We start from the raw sequence: 22,318 nt of genomic DNA, 5'->3' as shown, positions 1-22,318 counted from the left end.
CGATTTCATCGATAATTAATAATTCGAATTTTTGAGCAAAATGAATATTAAATTCCCAGAAAATAATAAAATTTCGTTCACATCTTCTTCTTCTCTCGAGTGTATCGTTCATTATTATTTTTTTTAATTACGAAATGATAAATAATAAACGTTATAATAATAAAGAATATTCTCGAAAAGGAACAAAGATAAAAAAAAATTATATTCGAAGTTAACGAGAAAAAAAAAAAGTTGTAAGTTTTGTAAATTTCAGATATTCTCGTGATATATCCAGATTTATCACGAGAGGAATTAAATTATACTACGCACTAAACATTTCATTAGATTATATTCCATTAAAGGATATCAAATATTACGAATCGAACGATTCACGATTCAAATTAAAAATTATCTCTTGGTCCGAGTGCACATTTTCTTGCGTTACAGGTTTAATTAGAAACTGGTATTCCGTATTCATCGCATAATTACACGCGTCCATGTACGTGAACAACGTGGTTACGTTCCCCGTTTATGATAGTCGGGCTGATAAAGCGTTGCCCCGCGCTACTTGTTTAACTATACACCCTGCCACACTACTTAACCAGCTACGTAACCCACTTGTACTAATTACTTACACAATCGGTGTAACAGTTGCTTGATAAAACACGCCACTGTTGTATTAGTCTGATTAGATATTGTGTCTGTCAATATTTACCTATTCTACTTGTCCGCTCTAACGCGATCGTATTCCATCAACACGATAGCGTGTTTTGATTTTCCCATCAATTCTCGCTTGTTTAATTAATCGATATCTGTCATTGCTATTCGTTTGTCATTATTTTCTAGCTTCTCTCTCTTCTTTCTTTTTTTTTCTTTTTTCAAAAGATATAACGTTCCTCCCACCGCATTTGTTTCGCCTAGCGTATCGATGCTAGTCTGACTATTTAGTGGCTCGCTCCACTTCGACTCGGCTCGCTGTATTTCCATTTCGTTTGTTCGACCGATGCGCTGACCGATACTACTTATTCGACAAAAGGAATTTTTCCAGATTCCGATCACCGTTCTTCTTTCCATTTAATTTCTGCAAAATGAAATATATTATAATATTTTTCTTTCTTTTTATCAATCTAAATTCACGTAATATTCTATATAGAATTTCATTCATTTGAAAATTTCGTATACGTTTTGAAAAAACGTTTTAAAAAATTTCTTATGATCAAACACAAATTTTCAAAGTGATTAATTTCAAATTCCAATTCAAATTGTAGTAACAGCCGAGGATTAATAGAATTACAGAGACACGTCGTAAATAAACGTGTATTACCAGCTTGTTGATCGCATCAATTTACGAGATTCCACGGTAAGATTAACACCGTACCAAAACTTTCCACAACGCCATGTATATTCCATCGGAACACTTAACTATACAAATATTCGCCCCGCTCGTAAACTAGCTGTTTCGAGGGCAAATAAACGTTACACGCAAGACAAATTTGTTCGAGCGGATCGAATCACGTAGTGTATTAGATTCTCGACTCGGCCAGATAATTTCTTCCTTTCGTTCCTTTTTTTCAATCCTTCTTCTCTTTCGTTTATTTCTTGGAATTCGTTCCACCACCAATTTCTCCTTTTCTTCCCCTTTTCCTCCCCCTTTTCCTTCGTCGAAAAACAACCTCCTCCTCCTCCTCCTCCTTCTCTTTCTCCTCCTGCCTCCTCTTTAATCGATCGACTCTTGTCGAAAGATACAGTCGTCGGGTTTCGCGAAATGAAGAGAAAACGCGACGTCTGAATTACGGGAAGGCGGGGAATCGGGAGCAAAAGGAAACGTTTGACGGATGAACGGGAGGCTTCGAAAGGGGTTCGCTTCCGCTTTGAATTCTTCTCCACAGAGCCTTGCGGCTTTCGATACGAAAGTTCGTTTCAAAATGTTCGAATGCTAATGCATGCTCTGCGTTAGATGTTTTGAATTCGATCGATCGATATATGGATGGATAAAAAAGGATGAGAGGAAATAAAGGGAAGAGTTTGTTTGTTCCTTTGAAAAAAATGATACCTCTCTTTCTTTCCCTGAGAATTCTTGAAAACTCGAGAATGATCGTAATATCGAAAACGATCAACGAGACGAAAGCTAGTCTCAACTAGGTTATTCTAAACTTGTGCTTTCAAAAATAAAGAAAAAAAAAAAATAATGAGAAAATTAAAATCACCTAGAGAGAAGGGAGGGAATGTTCGTTTTAAGGAGAATTTATTAGAAATTAGATTTCGTTCCACAATTTTTCACTCTTTCGCGGGATTATTCGTTGAGTAAAATTCGTTCATTAACGAATTAGAAGGAGAAGTAGGGAGAGAGGCTTGCAGCCTTCCTGTGGGACGCCTGCTTGCGGACAAACTTACCAGACGACCATTGGATAAGGAACATTTCAATTACCGGGAGGAAATGGTTTCCCCAGGTGCCACGTTTACGATATTGCCGGACGTGTGGCGTCAAACTTCCAATAATACCAAACCTTTCGTGACCTCCATATAACTCCCCCTCCGAATTTAAATTCTTATTTTAATTCCGGGATAATATAAAAATTCTTCTTTCCTCTCTCTCTCTCTCTCTTATTTTCGTATCGTAATGTAAATTTAAATCTTCGATTTTATATAAAAAAAAAAACACGAATTATCCGATCGAACTGATTCCTGAAAAATTCATCATTGTCAATTTACAAATACAAAATTAAATATCGAAATTATCTACGTACCCGACCATCGAATCCAATTACGTTTTCGATTTAGAATTCGAAGAAAGAATATATCATCGCGATCAATTAATGATCCAGTTCCAGAAACGCAGGTTTTTGGGGCCATCGGTGTATATCTAATTAGGTAATTAGTGTATAACCGTATTTAATTGAACAAGTATAACGGGACATCACACGATCGAAGATAATAGAACAGTACCCGAGTAAATTGAACACGTGAAATTTGCTTGTTGGATAGAGAGATATAATGGAATCATAATAGATCAAAAAAGATCGATGAAAAATGTCGAAAAATCGAACGAAAAAGAAAGGAAAAAAGATCGAAGATAAAGATTTTGAACGAGCTTTTGAAATTTATCCCCTACTTTTTATTTTCCAAAAAGAAAAAGAAAAATCTAATTCAATTTAATCCTCGATATATATTCGTAAATCGTCCCATATTTTCGATGTAAACAAAATTGAACGAACGGGGTTAAACAGGGGCAAAGTGAAGGCGAGATCGAAATTGTTCGGGGCGGAAGAATTTCCCGCTTAATTATCCTGGCCCCGATTAATATCAAAAGTTCAATGCGTGTAATTATGTGTTTCGCGGGAACGATGGCAACCGTATTTTTCAACATGGCGCCCTCTTGCTAAGTCCGCCCCGTTCGAAACTCCCTCAATTTACAGCGGCTCGCAACTTCTAAATCCCGCCACGCTAATCCGCTTACCCGCTTTCTATCGCGGCAACCACTCTTACGAATCGGCGAATTTTCCGGCCGAAAATACGGATCTTACTACTTACTGGCTGGCGATAAAGGAATTACGCCGAACCCATGAAAACCCGCCGCCATTTTCTCTGTGCACGCGTTCCTTACAACGTCCACGTATCTGTCCACGGAAACGTGTTTGAATATAAATACAATGGAGCGTGAAGTGATGTAGTACAACGAATATTATTGTGGCGTTGATTATTAATTTATTTAATTCGATATATATATATATGAGATGAATCGTGACGATAAATTTTTTTTGAAGTATAATAATCGTTTCATTCGTAAAATTGTTGTTAAAACAAGGTAAAATCGTTATAACGATATTATAGAAATGGTATTAATAAATTGAAAAATTCCTGTCCAATTATTCCATTTATAAGATATTTGTATCGACAGAGGAGAGATTTATATTTTCAAAGCCTGTATGGAAAGCCTATTAATTATTCCGAAATAAAAGTATCGTTGTAGAAATAAATTTTAATGGAAAATTTTGAAAAATTCTTCTCTTCTTTCTGTCTAAAAAGTAAAATACGTCGAACTTGGAAAGAGGAGTACGGGTACGTTGCAATCTTTGGCGAACGCGGTAAAAGGATTAAAAAGGAAGGGGATTAAAAGTAGTAAATTTATGTTAATTAACTCACCTTAGCCCGGGAACTGCGGTGACCGATCTCTGATCCGGACTGGTTATCCAGGTGACGTGCGGCGTTGGGCTCCCATGAGCGGAACAGCTTAGCTGGGAGCCTGTGGTATTGGAAAAGACCAGGGTGCTTGGTGGCTCGAGAACGAACACCGGTCCTTGCTGACCGACCACGAGTTCCAGAATGCAGGCTGAGGGGCAGATTAAAGACACAGATAGATATACGTTAATGGAGTTCGTGCGTCGACAAACCATTTCATCATTCAACTCTGATTTGAAATATCGTCTCGCCTTTCTCTATCTCTCTATCAGTAAGTATAAAAATATCGTATTGTATTTTGTATATCGGTGGTTGAAAATGCTAAAATTCTTTTTTATACGAATTTAGGATTTCTATTCGTCATCCAACTTTGATTTAAAATATCGTGTATTTATATCGGTGGTTAAAAAATGCTAGTCTTTTTTTTTCTTAGGATTTTTAGGATTTTTAGGATTTTTTGTTGCCCAACTTTGATTTAAAATATCGTATGTTGTATATCGATGGTTAAAAAATGCTAATCTTTTTTTTCTTAGAATTTTTATTCATCGTTCAACTTTGATTTGAAATATCGTCTTGTCTTTCTCTATCTCTCCGTAAATATAAAAATATCGTGTATTTTGTATATTGGTGTTAAAATCTTTTTTTATACAAATTTAGGATTTCTATTTCAAATTAAAATTTTAAATTAAAATATCGGTGGTTAAAAAATGCTAGTCTTTTTTTTTCTTAGGATTTTTAGGATTTTTAGGATTTTTTGTTGCCCAACTTTGATTTAAAATATCGTATGTTGTATATCGATGGTTAAAAAATGCTAATCTTTTTTTTCTTAGAATTTTTATTCATCGTCCAACTTTGATTTGAAATATCGTCTTTTATATAAATTTGTCTTTCTCTTGTCTTTCTCTATCTCTCCATAAATATAAAAATATCGTGTATTTTGTATATTGGTGTTAAAATCTTTTTTTATACAAATTTAGGATTTCTATTTCACCCAATTTTAAATTAAAATATCGGTGGTTAAAAAATGCTAGTCTTTTTTTTCTTAGGATTTCTATTCGTCGTCCAACTTTGATTTAAAATATCGTATGTTGTATATCGATGGTTAAAAAATGCTAAAATCCTTTTTTATACGAATTTAGGATTTCTATTTCATCCAACTTTGATTTAAAATATCGGTATTGCATATCGATGGTTAAAAAATGCTAAAATCCTTTTTTATACGAATTTAGGATTTCTATTTCATCCAACTTTGATTTAAAATATCGTGTATTGTATATCGGTGGTTAAAAAATGCTAGTCTTTTTTTCTTAGGATTTCTATTCGTCGCCCAACTTTGATTTGAAATATCGTATCGCTCGATAAATTTTCTCTCGATAAATATAAAAATATTTATATTTATCGTATATTTATTTATTTATCGTATATTTTGTGTATCGATGGTTAAAAACGTTAAAATTTCTTTTTTTTTTAATACAAATTTATATAAAAGACGATAGGAAGAAATTATTCATAAATTTCTACATAACATTCTCGATATACAAATTTATTTTCACAAATTTGCATCGTATCGCGATTATTTCATATAAATTAAATATTCGTGAAATTTCGCGAAAAATAAATCGATAATTAAATCTCGCATTATTATCATAATACCAACAGTACACATCGCGCGCGCGCGCGCGCACACATATATATTGAACAAAAATACAGAAATACAGAATTGTGTAAATTTGTGTAAAAAAAAAAAAAAAAAAAAGAAAAAAAAAATAATTCAAATTGAACAAGATATTTCCATTCACCGAAAATAACGCGAAAGAATGGATTGATCCCCGCCTATATACAACGATGTGCACGTTATAACGAAGAGGAAATGATTCGGCCATAAATCGAGAGGGGTTGCCGGGCTAGCTAGCAGGGAAACGGTTTTTAATCCGACGGATTTCGAATTAAATATTTTAGCGGGCCGATGACGCGGTCACTCGGGTTCCCAGCCCGTTTAATCTCAGGCTTGGTGTAGTGTCAAATCGATGCGGAATGTAGGTCGAATTCGGCTTACCGGAATTGATTTCTCCGGTTTCTGAATTATCGTCCCTGGTGCGCTTGCACTTGCACACCCATCCCCTCCTCCATTAACCCTTCGTTTTAATCTCTATTTTCCCGTGTAGATACTCGAATATATCGATGAATTTGGATGTATCGATAGATATATCATTGGAAATAATTCTTTTTATTTGGTAATTCGATCGAGAAGAATATTGAAAATTGGAGGAAACGAGGTCGAAAGAGTCGATAAATCGCATTCTTTTTCTATAAATGTATCTCTCTCTCTCTCTCTCGTTTTTTTTAAATAGAACCAATTTTATTCATTCGAATTAAATATTTTTACGGTTAATTTTAAAAAAAAGAGAAATTGTATTGTGTATTTCTAGTAGCAGATTCGATTTCAACATTTAAATATTCGATATGTCGATAATTACGATATTTCTGCGCTTATCTTTTATTCTCTATTGAAAATTCTTCTTCTTCGTGTATACGTACGTACACGAATGTACTTAGAAAATGGCCAACTCTGTTCTTCGAAGCAAAAGTAAATACGAATACCTTTATCTCTTTAGAGAGCCAGCTTGGTCAATTTCCACGCGAAAGATCGTTCGATTTTCGCGATGCTCAGCATCGCGCGGAGATTCGAGAACGCGGAGGGGGGAGAAATAGGGAAAAATACGCGGAGAGCAGCGTTTTTCCACCGCGCGCGGACAACCGTGAAAACGGTTTTCTCGTCGCGTTTGAGGTAATGGGCCGAAGAAGAAGAAGAAGAAGAAAAAGAAACTCCTTTGAAACGAAACGCGGTTGGAAAAAATCGAAAACTGTTCTTCTATCGATGAAAAATCGAAAACTTTTTGCGTTTCTTCGTTACGTTTCTTTGTCACGAAAAACTTTCGTTCCGTGAAAGAGAAAGGCGCAAAAGAAAGAATTTTCGTTTCGAAAATTTCATTCGTCATTAATCCACCTTCACGCACGTCCAAAAAAAAAAAAATAGATGGTAAATAAAAACTCGAGGAAAGGAAACTTATTTCGATTATTCCAAAGAGCGGAATCGCGTTTCGATCGCGGCGAAGGTGGAGGGGCGATCGATCGATCCTCGTTAATAATCGTGGCGTCGCTCGAGCGGAAATAATTCATCGGATGAATTATTTGGCCCGGCTGAAAATACGTTTTCACGCCCCGCGTCTCGGCGCGCCGCCACATCGGATCAAATTTGTATCCCTCGTTAGAACTTGCCAACCTACGACGACGATACTGCCCCCTGCAAGTGCAAGTCTTGTCGAAAAAATGAAAAACGAAATTCCATTTTCGAATATCCGTATCTCTTCCTCGCTTCATATCTGCGAGAGAGGAATTATTGGGATTAAACGATGATTAGCTAGGGTGTTGAATATTATTGAAAATGTGTGGCAATTGTACTTGAATAATTGGAGATAATTGTAATAAGTAATAAGGGGGGGGGGCAAATGTAATGCGAGGTTTGTTCGAAATTTTAACTCGATCGATGGATTATCGGGCAGAGTTTGACTCGTTGGAAAAAGTAATCAGATTTAAAAATTTCGAATAAAGTTACTTCGAGTAATTTACTTGTTAACAAGTAACATTTATAGTTGATCCGTTTTTCATTTAATCATTGTTTGGCATTACAATTATTTGGAATTATGTTACGAATAAAGTAACTTTATTTAAAGTAACTTTAAATTGTTAAATTTTTGTCCATCAATGGGAAATCGAGTGATGTGAAAAATCTATAATAAAGAGATGAAATAAAAGAGAAAAAGGAAAAAATATTACATCGATCGAAGAAGATCTCGAGAGTGAATCAATCAATTTGAGAGATTTCCGAGAATCCGAAGATATCTTAATCGCACGAGTCCATCTGTTTAAATTTATTCAAATCTAACGTATCATCCAAATTAAAAAAAATCGATCCAGTATCGATCAGAAATATTTGTTACTCATCATAGCAAAAATTTCCTAAAAGAAGTTAAAAATCACCTTCTTTATTCCACGAATAAATCCTTTATCCGGAATATCGAATATCCTTCCAACAATTGAATTCCACGCTGAGCACACTGTTCGACTCCCTCATCCCCCTCACAATTCCCGAAATCCCCGATATATATTCATCCCGAGGAAGAAACGTTTTGATACAAGATCTCACAGATACAAAAGGTGGAAAAAATCAAAGGGGAAATGGCGGAAATATTACGCGGCGTCACATCTTTTTTTGGATAAACGCGAGGAAAGGTAATGGAAAATGTAAGGAAATCCTTTCCTTAACCTTTCCCCCCCCTCCCCCTTCGTTTCGATTATCTGCTTCCCAGATCGGAGGTCGAATTCTCCCATCCCCTCCCTCCGAGCGGACGATCGATTTGTCGCGCGACAATACGTCCGAGCGGAAGCGGAGGAACCCTCCGGCGGGGTCTCGTTTCCAAACGTTTCCTCTCCTCCCCCCTTCGAATCCTTTATCATAAATTTAATGAAAGGTCGAATGCCCTCCCCCCCTTTTTTTTTTTATTATTATTATTTATGCCGAATACCGCCATTATTCGGACGAAATCGCGCGTCGATGAATATCGAATAGATTGAATTGAATTAATGGAAACGGATATAAACGGGGGAAAGAGAGGAAAGGGAAGGGAGAAGGGGAGGGAGGTATCTGTCCCTTGAATCGAGGAAAGATAGGTATCAAGGAGGAAGACTGGATACCTCGAGGTAGTCTTAAGGTTAAACAGGGTGGCTTTTTTCTTTTTCTTAGTGTTTTTAAACGAATTTTTTACGATTCCAATCGAGCCCCTTCGTGGCGATAATTTTTCTTTTCATCAATTCGTTCAATACGATTGAATTTTCGTTTGAATTTCCGCGCGGTTGTAATGGTTCTTCGAGATATAATTTCGAGAAAGGAAGAAAGGAGTTGTTCTCTCTTATCATATGATTCCAAATCAAACTATCTATCGCCTAATTTCTCTCCCTGTCTTCCCTCTCCGATCGATCTTCTTCACCAATCGACCGATCTCCCTCCTTTCAAAAATTAATATCATATCGTTTGCGCAATGAGAAATGATTCTGCGACACGCAAATATTTGATTTGATTGAGTGTCTTACTAGTAAAGTAAAATGATTTTATGTTACATTTCGTAATAGGGGAAATAAAGATCCGAGAGAATCTGTTCACGAATCAATACTCGTGCTTTTATTACTTCGAGATCTAACGTAAATCGCTCTCCAATCTCATGAAACTTGCAAGTTATATTATATTTATTCCTCTACATATTCGTATATATTTAGTTACGTTATATACATTTTTGATGAAATAATAAATTATAACAAAAAGCACTATTTTCTATTAAATTAAATCTATTAAATTAAATCTCTATACAAGCTCAAAAAATAATTTTCTCCAATTCTATCAACCTATCTGAGATTCGCCTCTCGACCATTAAGAAACCAAAGTCTGAAAAATAATTGAAAAATCTCCAGAATTGGAAAATTCCAAATAAAACAACCTAACCATAATTTCTCTCCACCTTTCTCACATTTCTCCATCGAATATCTCTCCCTCCGTCTTCCCCCTCCGATCGATCTTATTTCTCCACCAACCGGTCCCCCCTCCTCTGAAAAATTAAAAATTAATAACGCAAGTGGATCTCCAATTAAACGAGATCCACGAACATATCGGGAACACGACGCTGAATCACAGGAATCACGCAAAGGATGGGAACGGATCGAGGATACGAGGTTCAAATAAGATCAGAAATGGATCTTGGTTGTCGGACAACGGGGTTTGTCGAGATTATGCATGTGCGAAACTACGGCCGCGTGATGGAGATGGATGAGAGGAGTTCGCAGTAGCAGATGTTCCCGCGCCCCGCCACCCTACCAGATTATAATAATGATCAATCTTCGTGCGGCCCTGTTGCCGCACACGTACAGTCCTGTCCATAAGTATACGACGTAAATTATTCATCGTCGTGGAACGATATTTGTCTTTAAATGATTATGGAATTGTTTGAACGATTTGAAATCGATACCGAGAATATTTTTTCGTGAAAATTTTTATAACAAATTAACAAATTAAATTTTTTAAAGAAAATATTGAAAAAGCCACTATACCAAGATTGGTACATAATTTAACGATAAAAAGAAGATTGATTATTATTGTTCATTATTGTTGAGATGTATTTTTTGATAAACATCGAATATTATAAAATTTGGTGAAAATCGTTTTACAGGGAAAGAGGGGGATATACTTGTGGACGAGGGTGTACTTGTGCGATAAATCATGCAGGAGCATTAAATTAACCGGTAAAAGAAGCTGGAACGGGATGGAAATTGTTTTGTCAACTCTGGTTTTCGGAGCAGAGTTGTACTATCGGGGATAATTATGGTGTTGATATGGAGGTTTTGCTCGGGAAGGAATTTGTTTCTGTTGTCAGAGTTTGAATGTCTCTCGTCATTCGAGATGATGATTTTTAGATTAAAAAAGAAATTAGAAATTTTTTGATACGAGAGAACGCGTGGAAATCTATTGATTTTAAACAATTTTAAAATGTACAATGATACAATTGAGAGTGATAATTATAATTTAATAGTTTTTTCCTTATCGAGTGTTGTAAATTTTTAATTTGTTGTTCGGTTGTTCAATCATGTTGGATGTATACGTGACTGATCGTGTACAGAGGCAAGCTACTTGTTCGACATTACGCTGGCTTGTATCACTTGTCGGGCTACGTTCGAGCTTCATCACTTGCCTGGTTACACGCAGAGCTGTACTACTCGTAAAGATTAAATATTAAAGGGAATACATATGAAAAAAAATTTGTTTCATCTAAAAAGTTATGTTATTATCTCGTGAAATTATATGAATATTATTCTTACTTGTAATTATTATGAATTTTTGTAAAAAAAAAGTTTAATTTATGTACAAGTTTCGTTTTTAAAGAGATTGAAAATAACATTATATTTGAAAACAGGATTTTAAACGTGAAAACANAATTATATGAATATTATTCTTACTTGTAATTATTATGAATTTTTGTAAAAAAAAAGTTTAATTTATGTACAAGTTTCGTTTTTAAAGAGATTGAAAATAATATTATATTTGAAAACAGGATTTTAAACGCGAAACGTGAAAACAATATAAAATTTACGTAGAAAAATAAAAAATATACTGTTTTTATTTGTATATAGAATCGATAAATATTATTTTCTTTTCATTAATTGATAATAAAGGTTTAATATTTTAAAAACATTTGTAAATCTCAATCTCAAATGACATTTTATTATATTAAAAAAAAAAACATTCAATAAACAGATTCAAAAGTTTTGAATTTGCAATAAAATTGTTTTCAAAACTTTTGCCAATACATATATAAAATATATAATATGATACATTCGGGAATGAAATTTTTTTTGTCTGTATACGATGTTAATACAGTTTTTTCAAAATGTAATATTTTACGAAATATATCTAAATTCCATTTTTTTTATAGTAAAATTTCCATTATTGCGGTAAATCATTTTTTAAATATTCTTGTTTTGTTATCGAATATATATATCGAAAAATAGAAGCAAAATATTTCGAAAATTTTTGTTCATTGTAATTCTCTGCGAATAATGTAAAAGTTCCATAAATGCAGCTATATTATACTATAAATACACCTATTTTAATATTGAAAATTTAAAATCGAGGAAAAATATTTTGAAAACTTTTATCAGTGTGAAATAATGTATAAACTTTATACCATGTTTTGATACGAAAAGTGTAAAAATTACACATTTTCATTTATTCATAAAGGAAATTATTCTCCTTTTTACATCTGTGTAAAATATTTCAAAAAATTTATAAAATAAAAGGATAAAAGTGCGTATTGCATTTTGCACAGCGAATTTTCAAATTTATCAAGAAAAACCTAAATTTGATTCGTCTTTCCATTTCGTTAAAGAGGTTTTGAAACAGAAACAAAACGTTTCAAAAAATTTGTATAAATTTATCTTTCGTTACGAAAAATATAAAAATTTTGAAACCAATATACATTATTTTATAAAAATTCTAACCTCCAAATAATACACCATTGCTATGAAAATTTCAAATTGTATCATTTCTCAAATCTTTCTCTTCGCTATACACGTATATTGTCCATCGAAAACGTGCATATAAATAACGTATAATTTCTCGCTGTTTTTATTTGTAAAAAGAAAAAAAAAAAAAAAAGAATGTATCGTCTACGACGAAAGATACAGTGATTTGTGATTTCGTTCTTATTCAAGTACCATTTTATACGTTCATTTTGGCGTGTACACACACACGTAGAACAACGATGTAGCAACAGCAGTATAGATTATTTCGTGCTTCAAATTCTACATAGTTGAACAAAGCGCGACACGCCGACGTCTACGTTAATTTATATGGCCGTACAATAACTCGATCAATTTATTCATTACGGCGAATGCATTATCGCTGATTTATTAGCCTGGCATTGTTTTAAATGCGGCCCAATCCGAAAGGCGATTCCGATCCTCCTAGACGTTATATATACGTTTCCGGCCCGATAATAATAATAATAATAATTCGACGTTGACGATAGCAATTGACACGGTGATGATGTGGAATTAAAAAAGTGGAATGGATCGTTCGAATAAATTCTTCTTCAAATTATATACCTATTTATATAATCAATAAGTTAACTCCCAAATTGTTAAATTTTCACGATATTACTATAATCGTCACAATAACATTTTAAAGCAATGCTTTAAAAATACATATATCGGTATCCCTGAAGAAGTTTTCGTTAAAAATTTTCCTCGAAAAAAGTACACACGCATTTTATAAACACGATTGTCGAATTCCCTTTTTGCGGAATTTCCTTTTCCCAGAATCCTCTGTTGCTCGATCGAAGAAACGACCGAGATCGGGATACGTGAATAATTCGGTCTGCGAATCGAACAGCTGGCCGCGTCTTCCAAATAATCTGATCAATAATCCATCTCCATCGGTGGCCATCGCGCGGACCAATTTCGGTTACCGCGTCGAGTAATCGGTTCGCCGCTCGAATTTTCCCGCTCGTCCCCGTTATGATTTACGCATCTCGACACCGATTCCTCGAATAATTGTGGATAAACGAACGATCTCTCTCACGATCCCCTTTGTCCTCTTACGTCTTTCCCTCCCTTTTTTCCCTCTCTTGAACAAGTATGTAATATCGTCCTATTTTGAATATTTTTGCGAATTTTCGAGAAAAGTGATGGAATAAGTAGTAGAAGATAGCCACGATTGGACGAGTCCAAGTGGCTAGAAATTAATTATAGATATACATTGATTATTATTCTCGTTATATATATTTAGCATTATTTCTTTATCGAAATTTTACAAAAAGAGATTAAAATAAAATATCACGAAACATGTATATATATATATATATTTATATATTCACTATCTCGCTTCATCCCCAAAAAGTATCTCTCACTCGTTCTTTTTCCAACTCCGACGTGATGGCGTGACGGAAGCCAATAAAGCACGAACGAAAGGTACATAACATTAAACGGCATCGTTCCATCAATCGTGGAAGTCGCGTGTCAAAGGGAGCGCGATTGTCGATCGATCGACGGGAGGAGGAAGGGGAAAAGGGAGAGGGGGAAGCTCATTCGCAAAATCTGGCTCTGAACGGTGTGTGCCTGTACGTGGCAGCACGTGAATCCGTGGAACGTGAGATCCGACAGTTGCAATTTTACCGCATCTTGTCACCATCCAATCTACAATGCTCCCCTCCCCTCCCCCCTCCCTTTTTCCATCGCGCTTGTTCTCCACCAATTTCTCCTCTACCCTCTTCCCTCGTGTTCTTCGCCATATCGATATTTGTCCGAATTTGTTCTTTCCTTCTCCTTCTCTTCTTTCTCTTTTAATGGAAAAGAAAGAAAGAAAAAGGTTTTCACGGACGATAATTTTATTTTTCTAATAATAATTTTTCTATATAATCGAAAGAATATTTTTGTAATTAAAAAAAAAAAAAAAAAAAGAAATTCTTTCCCTTCCATTCTTGTGCACTTGGGCGTTGCAAATTTTATAATATATCGTTACATTACATGTATTGTCGAGTTTACGTACGTAAAGGTATGTTTGTGTATTGTCGCTGTTTCGATTCCGTTTCACTTTCTTCCCCTTTTCTTTTGAACCGCGACGCGAACTCGTTCGGGATCAATGGAACAAAGGAATCGGTGGTAAGACATCCATCTAACGCAGTTTATTTTATTTTTCCTTGTTAAATATATTCTTTCTTGCTACTCTATTTCTTTTCAAGTCAAATCATTTCACAATCTATATTCCCTCATAGTTATTACTACGTGTTTTTAATTACAATATTCGATTTATACAAATAAATAATTGTTGACTGGGCAGTGGAAAACAATAAATAAAATATAAATAAAATATATTAGCTGAATGAATATATTTGATTATACGTGATTGCGCGTATCTGTTTATAAATTTGAAATACGTGTATCGAAGAGAAACAAATAGCTACCAACTATGAAATAGTAATGTTGCTGACAACATTCAAAAAAATGAAATCATGTATATAAAATTTCAGTGAACTTTAAATTCTATAACAATAATTATAAAAAATTCTTCGACAATTTTTTTTTCTTCACTAAAAAAAATATATTTCCACGAATTTCGATCCGAGAGACGGATCACTCCCTCCGCCTCTTCCGTTTTCGAATCGCGCGGGAAGTTTTCAAAGGAGGGAGGGAGGGTTGAATAACTCATAATTGCGGCCGTTACGTTGCACAGTTAAATCACAAAAGCCCCGTGGGAGCGGTGGACTTCAAGGACGTTTGTTATTGGATTCTGCAATTATCCACGCGGCAATAATCGTTCGCACCGCAACCGATCGGGGGGGTAATTGCTCGACACGTGTGGAAAATGGCGAGAGTTCCGGTTCAATTTTCCGTTTTTAGTAGGCAATTTCGGCGAATTTGAATGGGCGAAAAAGAAAGAAGGAAAAAAAAAGAAACAAGGGAGAGAGAGAGAAAATAACGCGTTTCGTTTCGTTTCGTTCCAATCAGTGTATAATAGTTGGTATTTTTCAAATTTGTTCGATTAGCAGGGAGGAAGAACGAACGAGTTCATAAATCGGGATATAATTTAATGAATTGAATTGTCTCGAGGGATAGTTCGAATCGAGTTTAATATGTAAAAGTTTTATTTCGTTCTATATGGAGGGATAGATTTCTTTTCTCTCGTTGAAAAGATTTAAAATCACGGGGTTTAAATTAATGTGGAATCTATATTTAATATTTTAAATATTATTATTATTATTATTGTCGAATTCTTAAATCCTAAATTTAATTTCTTTTGGACTTCAAATTGGATTTGAAATTCAATTTCGATTTTTTTTAATCATAAAATGGGATCAATTTTTCCCCCAATTATTTTATTTCCGATAAACGCATTTATTACGTTTTAATTTTTGCGAAAAGCGGTGTTGGCGTGTGTATATATATATATGGCTGGGCACGTGGCGCACTAATCTACGTATGCATGGTGAAAGAGAAATCACGAGGTATGGCACGCCAGCCAAGTGGAATCACACTGTGCATGAGCGGACCACCAATGACGAACTTATTCATGCCGTGAAATGTATCATGCATTAACAAGAACCCTGCCTGCGTTATATAAGCCGATGAATTTCAGTTATTTAACCGCGAAGCGGACATTCAAAACAAATTCACTATTGTTTAAACAATATAATATTACATCGATAAATACCAAAATTCCTAATATTCCTCCTAATATTTCGAAAAGAAAAAAAAGAAAAAAGAGAAAAATTATGTATCAAAATTATTTTACGAATTAAATATTAAAAAAGCGTATTCCCGATCCCTACAATTTCAGAGAAAATATTTCATGTAATAATATTTAATAAACGAGAAAGTACAAGGGTAAGGGAAATAAACGATGAAAATAAGAAGGAATAAAAGAATAAAAAAAATTCTTTTCTCTCCGCGAAAATTCGTGAAACACTCGAATGATTCTAATTCCCGCAAATATACTCACCGTCTCTTACTCTTTCGCAACGAGTTCTCGAGTTGGGATATCGACGCGTTGTAAATTGGTTCATGTTTCTGACGCGTCGATAACGTACGAGTGCTCGCATATTTCGTTCCGTGTCATTGTAGCCGGGGCCATCCGATCCAAGGATGAGAGGGATGAAAAAAAAAGAAAAAAGAAAAAAAGAAAAAACGTATCGGCGTATAACTACGTCATACATTTAGAATCCCTCGACACCCCCTGAATTATGACGACGACGACGTCGAAACGGCTCTGCAACCTTTTCCAACCTTTTGCTTTTTGTTCCCTTCCATTCCTCTCTTCTCTCTTCCTCGTCCCTATCCTATCCTTTTACAATACTTTTTCCGAATAACGTATAAAGTTCGTACTCCATGAAAATTAACTAGGAGACGAGGTTTCGCCCGTATTCGTCGTCTGTTTTACTTTTCACTCGTCGCATCATTTCTTTTTTTCCTTTCTTGCTATCGATTTTCCCAATTTGTGATTTATGATAATCCATAATCGGCAATTGCTTTCGTTGTTTATTTGTTTATTTATTATTCGTGTTTTATTTGGAGAATTATCATCTAATCATCAATAATGCAAAAATTTCCATATCTTTATATAATCTCAAAATAATCTTTTCAACTTTTTTGAATATTGAAGACAATTAACTAATTACTAATTTCTTAAAATCCACTTTACAAGTGAAATTATTTCTTGCATAATTCAAAACACTGTATATATATATATATATATATATATACAATAAAAAATGTCAATAAAAATAATTATACAAAACTATATTAAACGTTTCTGCAATTATTCAAAGTACACTTTTATATTAATCATTACTTTTCAATCATTTCCGCTTCACATAATCTATGCACAATACAATATTCGCATATCGAAAATCATTTTCCAATTAAAAAATTCTTCTCGTAGAAACAAAATGGCGGCCCACGATTTCGCGAGGAAAGTGATAGCTTAGTTTCCGCTTAATTTCCAGGGACGCATCGTTGGACGCGTGCGTGATACGTGATCCCCGAAATGGGGAGAAGATCCGTGGAACGGCGAGAAAAGAAAACATCGATGCGGAATATTTTGGTTTTCTCCGAGTGTGCACTCCTCCCCTTCCCCCTTCCCCCCTCTCTCCTCCTCCCCCCTCCCTCGAGCGGCGCCTGCTTTGATGAGGGATGCATGCGCGATCGCGGCGCTGCATTTTTTATGAGCCACGGGAGAGAACGGAGATCGAATAACCGAAGCCCTGGGTTATTCCAGGTGAAAAAAAGAGAAAAAGGAAAAAAAAAAAAAAAAAANAAAAAAAAAAAAAAAAAAGCTGTGGACGGTCGGTGAAAACTCATGAATGCTATCCGGGCTCGGTACGAATCGATTCGTGATTAATATTCGTGCCGGATGTCAGTTTCTGATAGCAATATTTTCCGTTCCTACTTTTGGAAAAAGATATTTTCTAGGTACGAAATCGCGAAACGCGAGTTGGAGGAAGATATAGAGTATGTAGATCGAAGAGAATTTTGATTTGGAAGATTAATAAATAGAAGGTTTATTCGATGATTGATGATGAATTTGTAGTTAATAAATATTTTATATGATAGAGCTAGCGTTAATGATATTAACGTCAAAATGTGTTACAGCACACTGTGTGTATTTATCGACGAAAAATTGCAAAAATAAATAAAATAAGACACCAAGATTTTCTAAATTAGAATAAGATGCGAGTATATAGAAGAAATTCGAATTTTGATTTGGAGGATTAATCCAGTAGAGGGAAGGAGTTTAATCGATGCTTGATGATGAATTTGTAATTAATAAATATTTTATATGATAGAGCTAGCGTTAATAATATTAACGTCAAAACGTGTTCTAGCACTCTGTGTATATTTATCGACGAAAAATTTCAATGAAATAAGACACCAAAATTTTCTAAGTTAGAAGAAGATGTGTAATGCGAGTATATAGATCGAAAGAATTCGAATTTTGATTTGGAGGATTAATCTAGTAGAGGGAAGGAGTTTAGTTGATGGATTTGTAATTAATATAAATATTTTATATCACGCGGTAGACGAGCTAGCGTTAATAATATTAACGTCAAAATGTGTTAAGAAAGTTACGGCACACTGTGTGCTTTATTTATCGGCGAAAAGTTGCGATAAAATATTACGTGAGACGATGTGGTCAGGAAAGGATAATTATGCGATGGTGTGTGGTCACGTGATCGTATATATGTATGTGTATGTGGTACGTGATCGTATGTATATAATCAAGCAAGTAGTATTATAGGTCGTATATAATCGAGAGGATCGTATATAATCCGACAAGTAGTTCTACGCATCATTGTGCAAGTAGTATTCGCCGGTGCGTGGTCGGACAAGCGAGATTGCCGAGTGGTTACGGTGGCTAAGATGTGTGGATTATTAATTTACAACGCGCGCTTGTATATGTACATTTATATTCAATATTCTTATCATTCGATATATAACGAATAAATATTTATATTTGTGTATCATTTTGTTTTATTTTTACAGGTATGATTACTTGGGATTGAAAGTTTGTATAGATTTAAGCAAATAAATATTTAATGGAATTTTTAATAATAGAGACAGCGATAGACTAGCGATACCGTTATTTATACAATTTTATTAGATTCTAAATCGATGCTCCACTTTTGAGACGATTGTCTGAATATTGCATAGATTTTAACGTCTATCTACATCATATATGTACACGGTGAGTAAAAGCAATTTGACAGATTGCTCGTTGCGATAATAAATAAATCTGACTCTTTTAAATTACAGCCACAGAATCGATATTCTTTTATATCCTATAAAAATTCGCAATTTCAAAATTTCAATATTGCGAATTATTAGTATTATTGTAGTATTGAATATCATTAAAAAAATAAACAGAAATCTAGTTGTATAAATGTGAAACTCGAAATTGTTTTAAAGCAATTTTCAACTACGAAATGAAAATATTTTCAATCGATTAAATAATTTAAATAGTAGATTAATATTGACAATATCGAAGATTACTTAATAAAATATAAATTAACCTGTCTAGTGTGAAGCAACAACAATTCCAAAATTCAGAATTTATCAACAATTCACTTGCGAGATAAAAACTTTTTCCCAATCAATTAAATCTCATACCGAATCTAAATACCAAACAGATACTCACACAAAGGTCGAGCATTTTAAAAAGTTTATAATTGCCAAACGAATAATTTCTATTTTAAAATTAATCTCGATTCCTCCAACGAAGAAGGAAAAAGAAGAGGAGGAGGAGGAGGAGGAATGCTCGATGATGGCGCTCGCGTCGAGCCTAAGGCGATTATGACACCGCCTCTGGATCTCGAAAATCTCATTACTGTCTCGACGCCAGTGTTCTCGAGCTGCCTCCAAAGCGGAGAGGCTCAAAGAAGAGAGAAGAAGCGGACGAAGAAGACGAAGGAAACGGAGAAACACCGAAAAGGATCGACGAAAGCGGAAGTTAAGGAAAAGGGCGGGCAGAATTTGAATTTCCATTGTAATTTCCACAAGTTACAAGATGTGAAATATTAACATGCGATAATTAATTTAAAATATAATTACTCCAATATGAAAAATTATATATCAATTGAAAAATTTTAAACCGTGATCCTTAAACCTGATCAATCTCCTCGATTGAATCAAAGATTGAACGTCATCTGTTTGAAGAGGACGATCTATCGCAATAATAATATTTCCAAATTAAAAAATATCGTAACAAATAAATTATAATTTCGAATTTGAAAGTTAATTTCCAAACGTTGAAACCAAGAAACGGCACACCATCGTTTTCTTATAAAATTATCACCAAGAAAAATGAAATTCCAATCGAGAACCCCGCTATTGGAATCAAGAATACGACTTAAGATCAACTTTGCTTTAAGAAAAAACTTAAACACAGAAGAACAAAAGTTTATTCCGTATACACATTTCCGACGAACAGTGTCGAACGAATCAAAAAAAAAAAAAAAAAAAAAAAAATACTGTCCACCCTCTCGAAGAAACTCACTACTCGGCCGTACAAAAGAAAAATATAACGAGGATTAAAAGGCCGACTTTCAAAAAAAAACCTGATCGAGAACGGGGCCTTGGGAATTCACGAATGGAATTTAAGAAGTAAGAGAGAGACTCGAGTTAGGGAGTGGAAGAGATAAAGAGAGAGAAAGAAACAGAGAGAGAGCTGTCGAGAGAAAAGTCAACAGCCGGGAAAGGAAAGACGGGAAAAACCAACAGAGGAGGATCGGTGAACGCGAGAAAATCGAGGGGAAAGAAAGAAAGAAAGAAAAAAAAAAGAAGAGGCAGGAGTTGGAAAAGTTGGGGAAGAAAAGAAGGAAGACAGGAGGAAGGAGGGGTTGGTTCCTCCATCGCAGGGAGGAATATCGGGATTCCAAAGTCGACGAGAGAGTAGGTAGTCACGTCGACGTGAAAGATCGTAATTGCGAATTCGTTGACCCGCGAGTCGAGTGAGCTTTTCCACCAAGTCGCAATAAGGGGGAGGGAGGAGGACGTGGCTCGAGAGGGGAGAAGAAGGTTGGAGAGACAGAGAGAAGGGTTAGAGCGACGAGGAGAGGGAGAAAGGGAGGAGGAAGGGAGATGGAAAAAAAAGAAAAGGAAAAAAGAGAGAGAGGAGGCAGCAGCAGTTACACAGAAAGGAGGAAAGCAAGAGAAGTGGGAGGGTGGGGGAGGGGGAGAGAGAGGCGCGAGCAAACAGACTTTGCGATCGTTTATTTTTCTGGCAATTATATTCTTCCGTGAAAAGAATCCAAGCCCTTTTCACTTCGTATTTATTTCTGTCGTGAATGCGTCGAATGAAACGTCCGACCTTCAGCGGTGCTCAAGACAGCCGAGGATGAATCCTCCAACCCCTCCGCTTTTAAGGACCGTCACCGGCGGTCTCGCGATTTAAGCAGAGGGAGGAGGAATGATGTTTAGGGATGTTGCAGCAGGATTGAAATTTTCTTCTTCTTATTTTCTTTCTTTCTTTCTTTCTTTTTTTTTCTTGTTTCGTTCGTTTGCTTCGAGAAGAAAAACGAGATGGGGGAAGGAGTATCGTCGTCGTCGTCGTTGTCGTCGTCTTAACCGATAGAGAAGATCGAGCCTACGTCTAAGGATAATTGGAGGAAACATTTGTTGAGGAAGAGTTTAGTGAAATGTTTGTTGGTTATCAATGGAATGATTTCGAGGGTGAATAATTGAGACTATTAATCAGGTTCGTTTCCATTGTGTCGAACGTTATATATCGCGAGATAAAATGATTAAAGATGATTAATATTCATAAGTTATTCACAATTGTTCGTTTAAACATTTGGTTACTATTTCATGGACACACTTTACATTTATTCCTTTGTTATAGAGGGTGTAACGACCACGTATCGATCGCCAGGATATTTAATTCATGAACCGTGCTATAAGTGTATTTCCGATATAGATACGGAATTATTTCTAGATCGAATGGAGGAGAAACTCTTTATATATACGTTTATAAAAAAAAATCTCGAAAGAATTTGATTAAAATTGCGAAAACTGGAAAGAAAAGTAAATAATAAATTTCGAAAGATTTAGAATTTGAAATTAATTTTGTTCGAGAAACTGGCTTAAATATATATATATATGAGGATCGATATACGGGCTACCCTGTGTATTACCATAATTCTATTGTTCAAATGCGTAACGCAATCGATCAGCTTAGTCGTATAATTACAATAGATACATTATACAGCACATTCAATATTAGATATATCGAATCACTTTCACAACTGATACATTTATAATCGTGTAAATAAAATGAAAAAAAATTAAAAATTACCCGTTCATTTCTAAAATGCACACACGCTCTAACGTTAATTTATCAGAATTCTGATATTTGTATAAAAATGACTTTAAATTTTCAGAAAGTATAAAACATTTCTCTCAGTTAAAATCATCACTGGAACGTTTCAATCCAAGAATAAAATTGGCCTTGCACACACCTCCTTCATCACGAACGATGGCAGACAAACATTTTCGTCGAGCAACAAGA

General features: G+C 34.9%; 1 protein-coding gene across 5 annotated transcripts in view; it reads right to left on the bottom strand.

Moving 5' to 3' along the window:
• LOC122712205 (Down syndrome cell adhesion molecule-like protein Dscam2) overlaps positions 1-22,318 on the bottom strand; it is a 111,226-nt gene that overhangs the window by 42,550 nt on the left and 46,358 nt on the right. For all 5 annotated transcript variants that reach the window (XM_043931645.1, XM_043931643.1, XM_043931644.1 and 2 more), the window contains exon 3: positions 4,123-4,309. In XM_043931645.1, coding sequence (XP_043787580.1) covers positions 4,123-4,309 — 187 coding nt within the window. The remainder of the gene's footprint in view (positions 1-4,122; positions 4,310-22,318) is intronic.

Source organism: Apis laboriosa, unplaced genomic scaffold (genome assembly GCF_014066325.1).
Source record: "Apis laboriosa isolate Shangri-la unplaced genomic scaffold, ASM1406632v1 scaffold1_cov151, whole genome shotgun sequence".
NCBI lineage: Eukaryota > Metazoa > Arthropoda > Insecta > Hymenoptera > Apidae > Apis > Apis laboriosa.
This window is presented reverse-complemented; position numbering and strand designations above follow the sequence as displayed.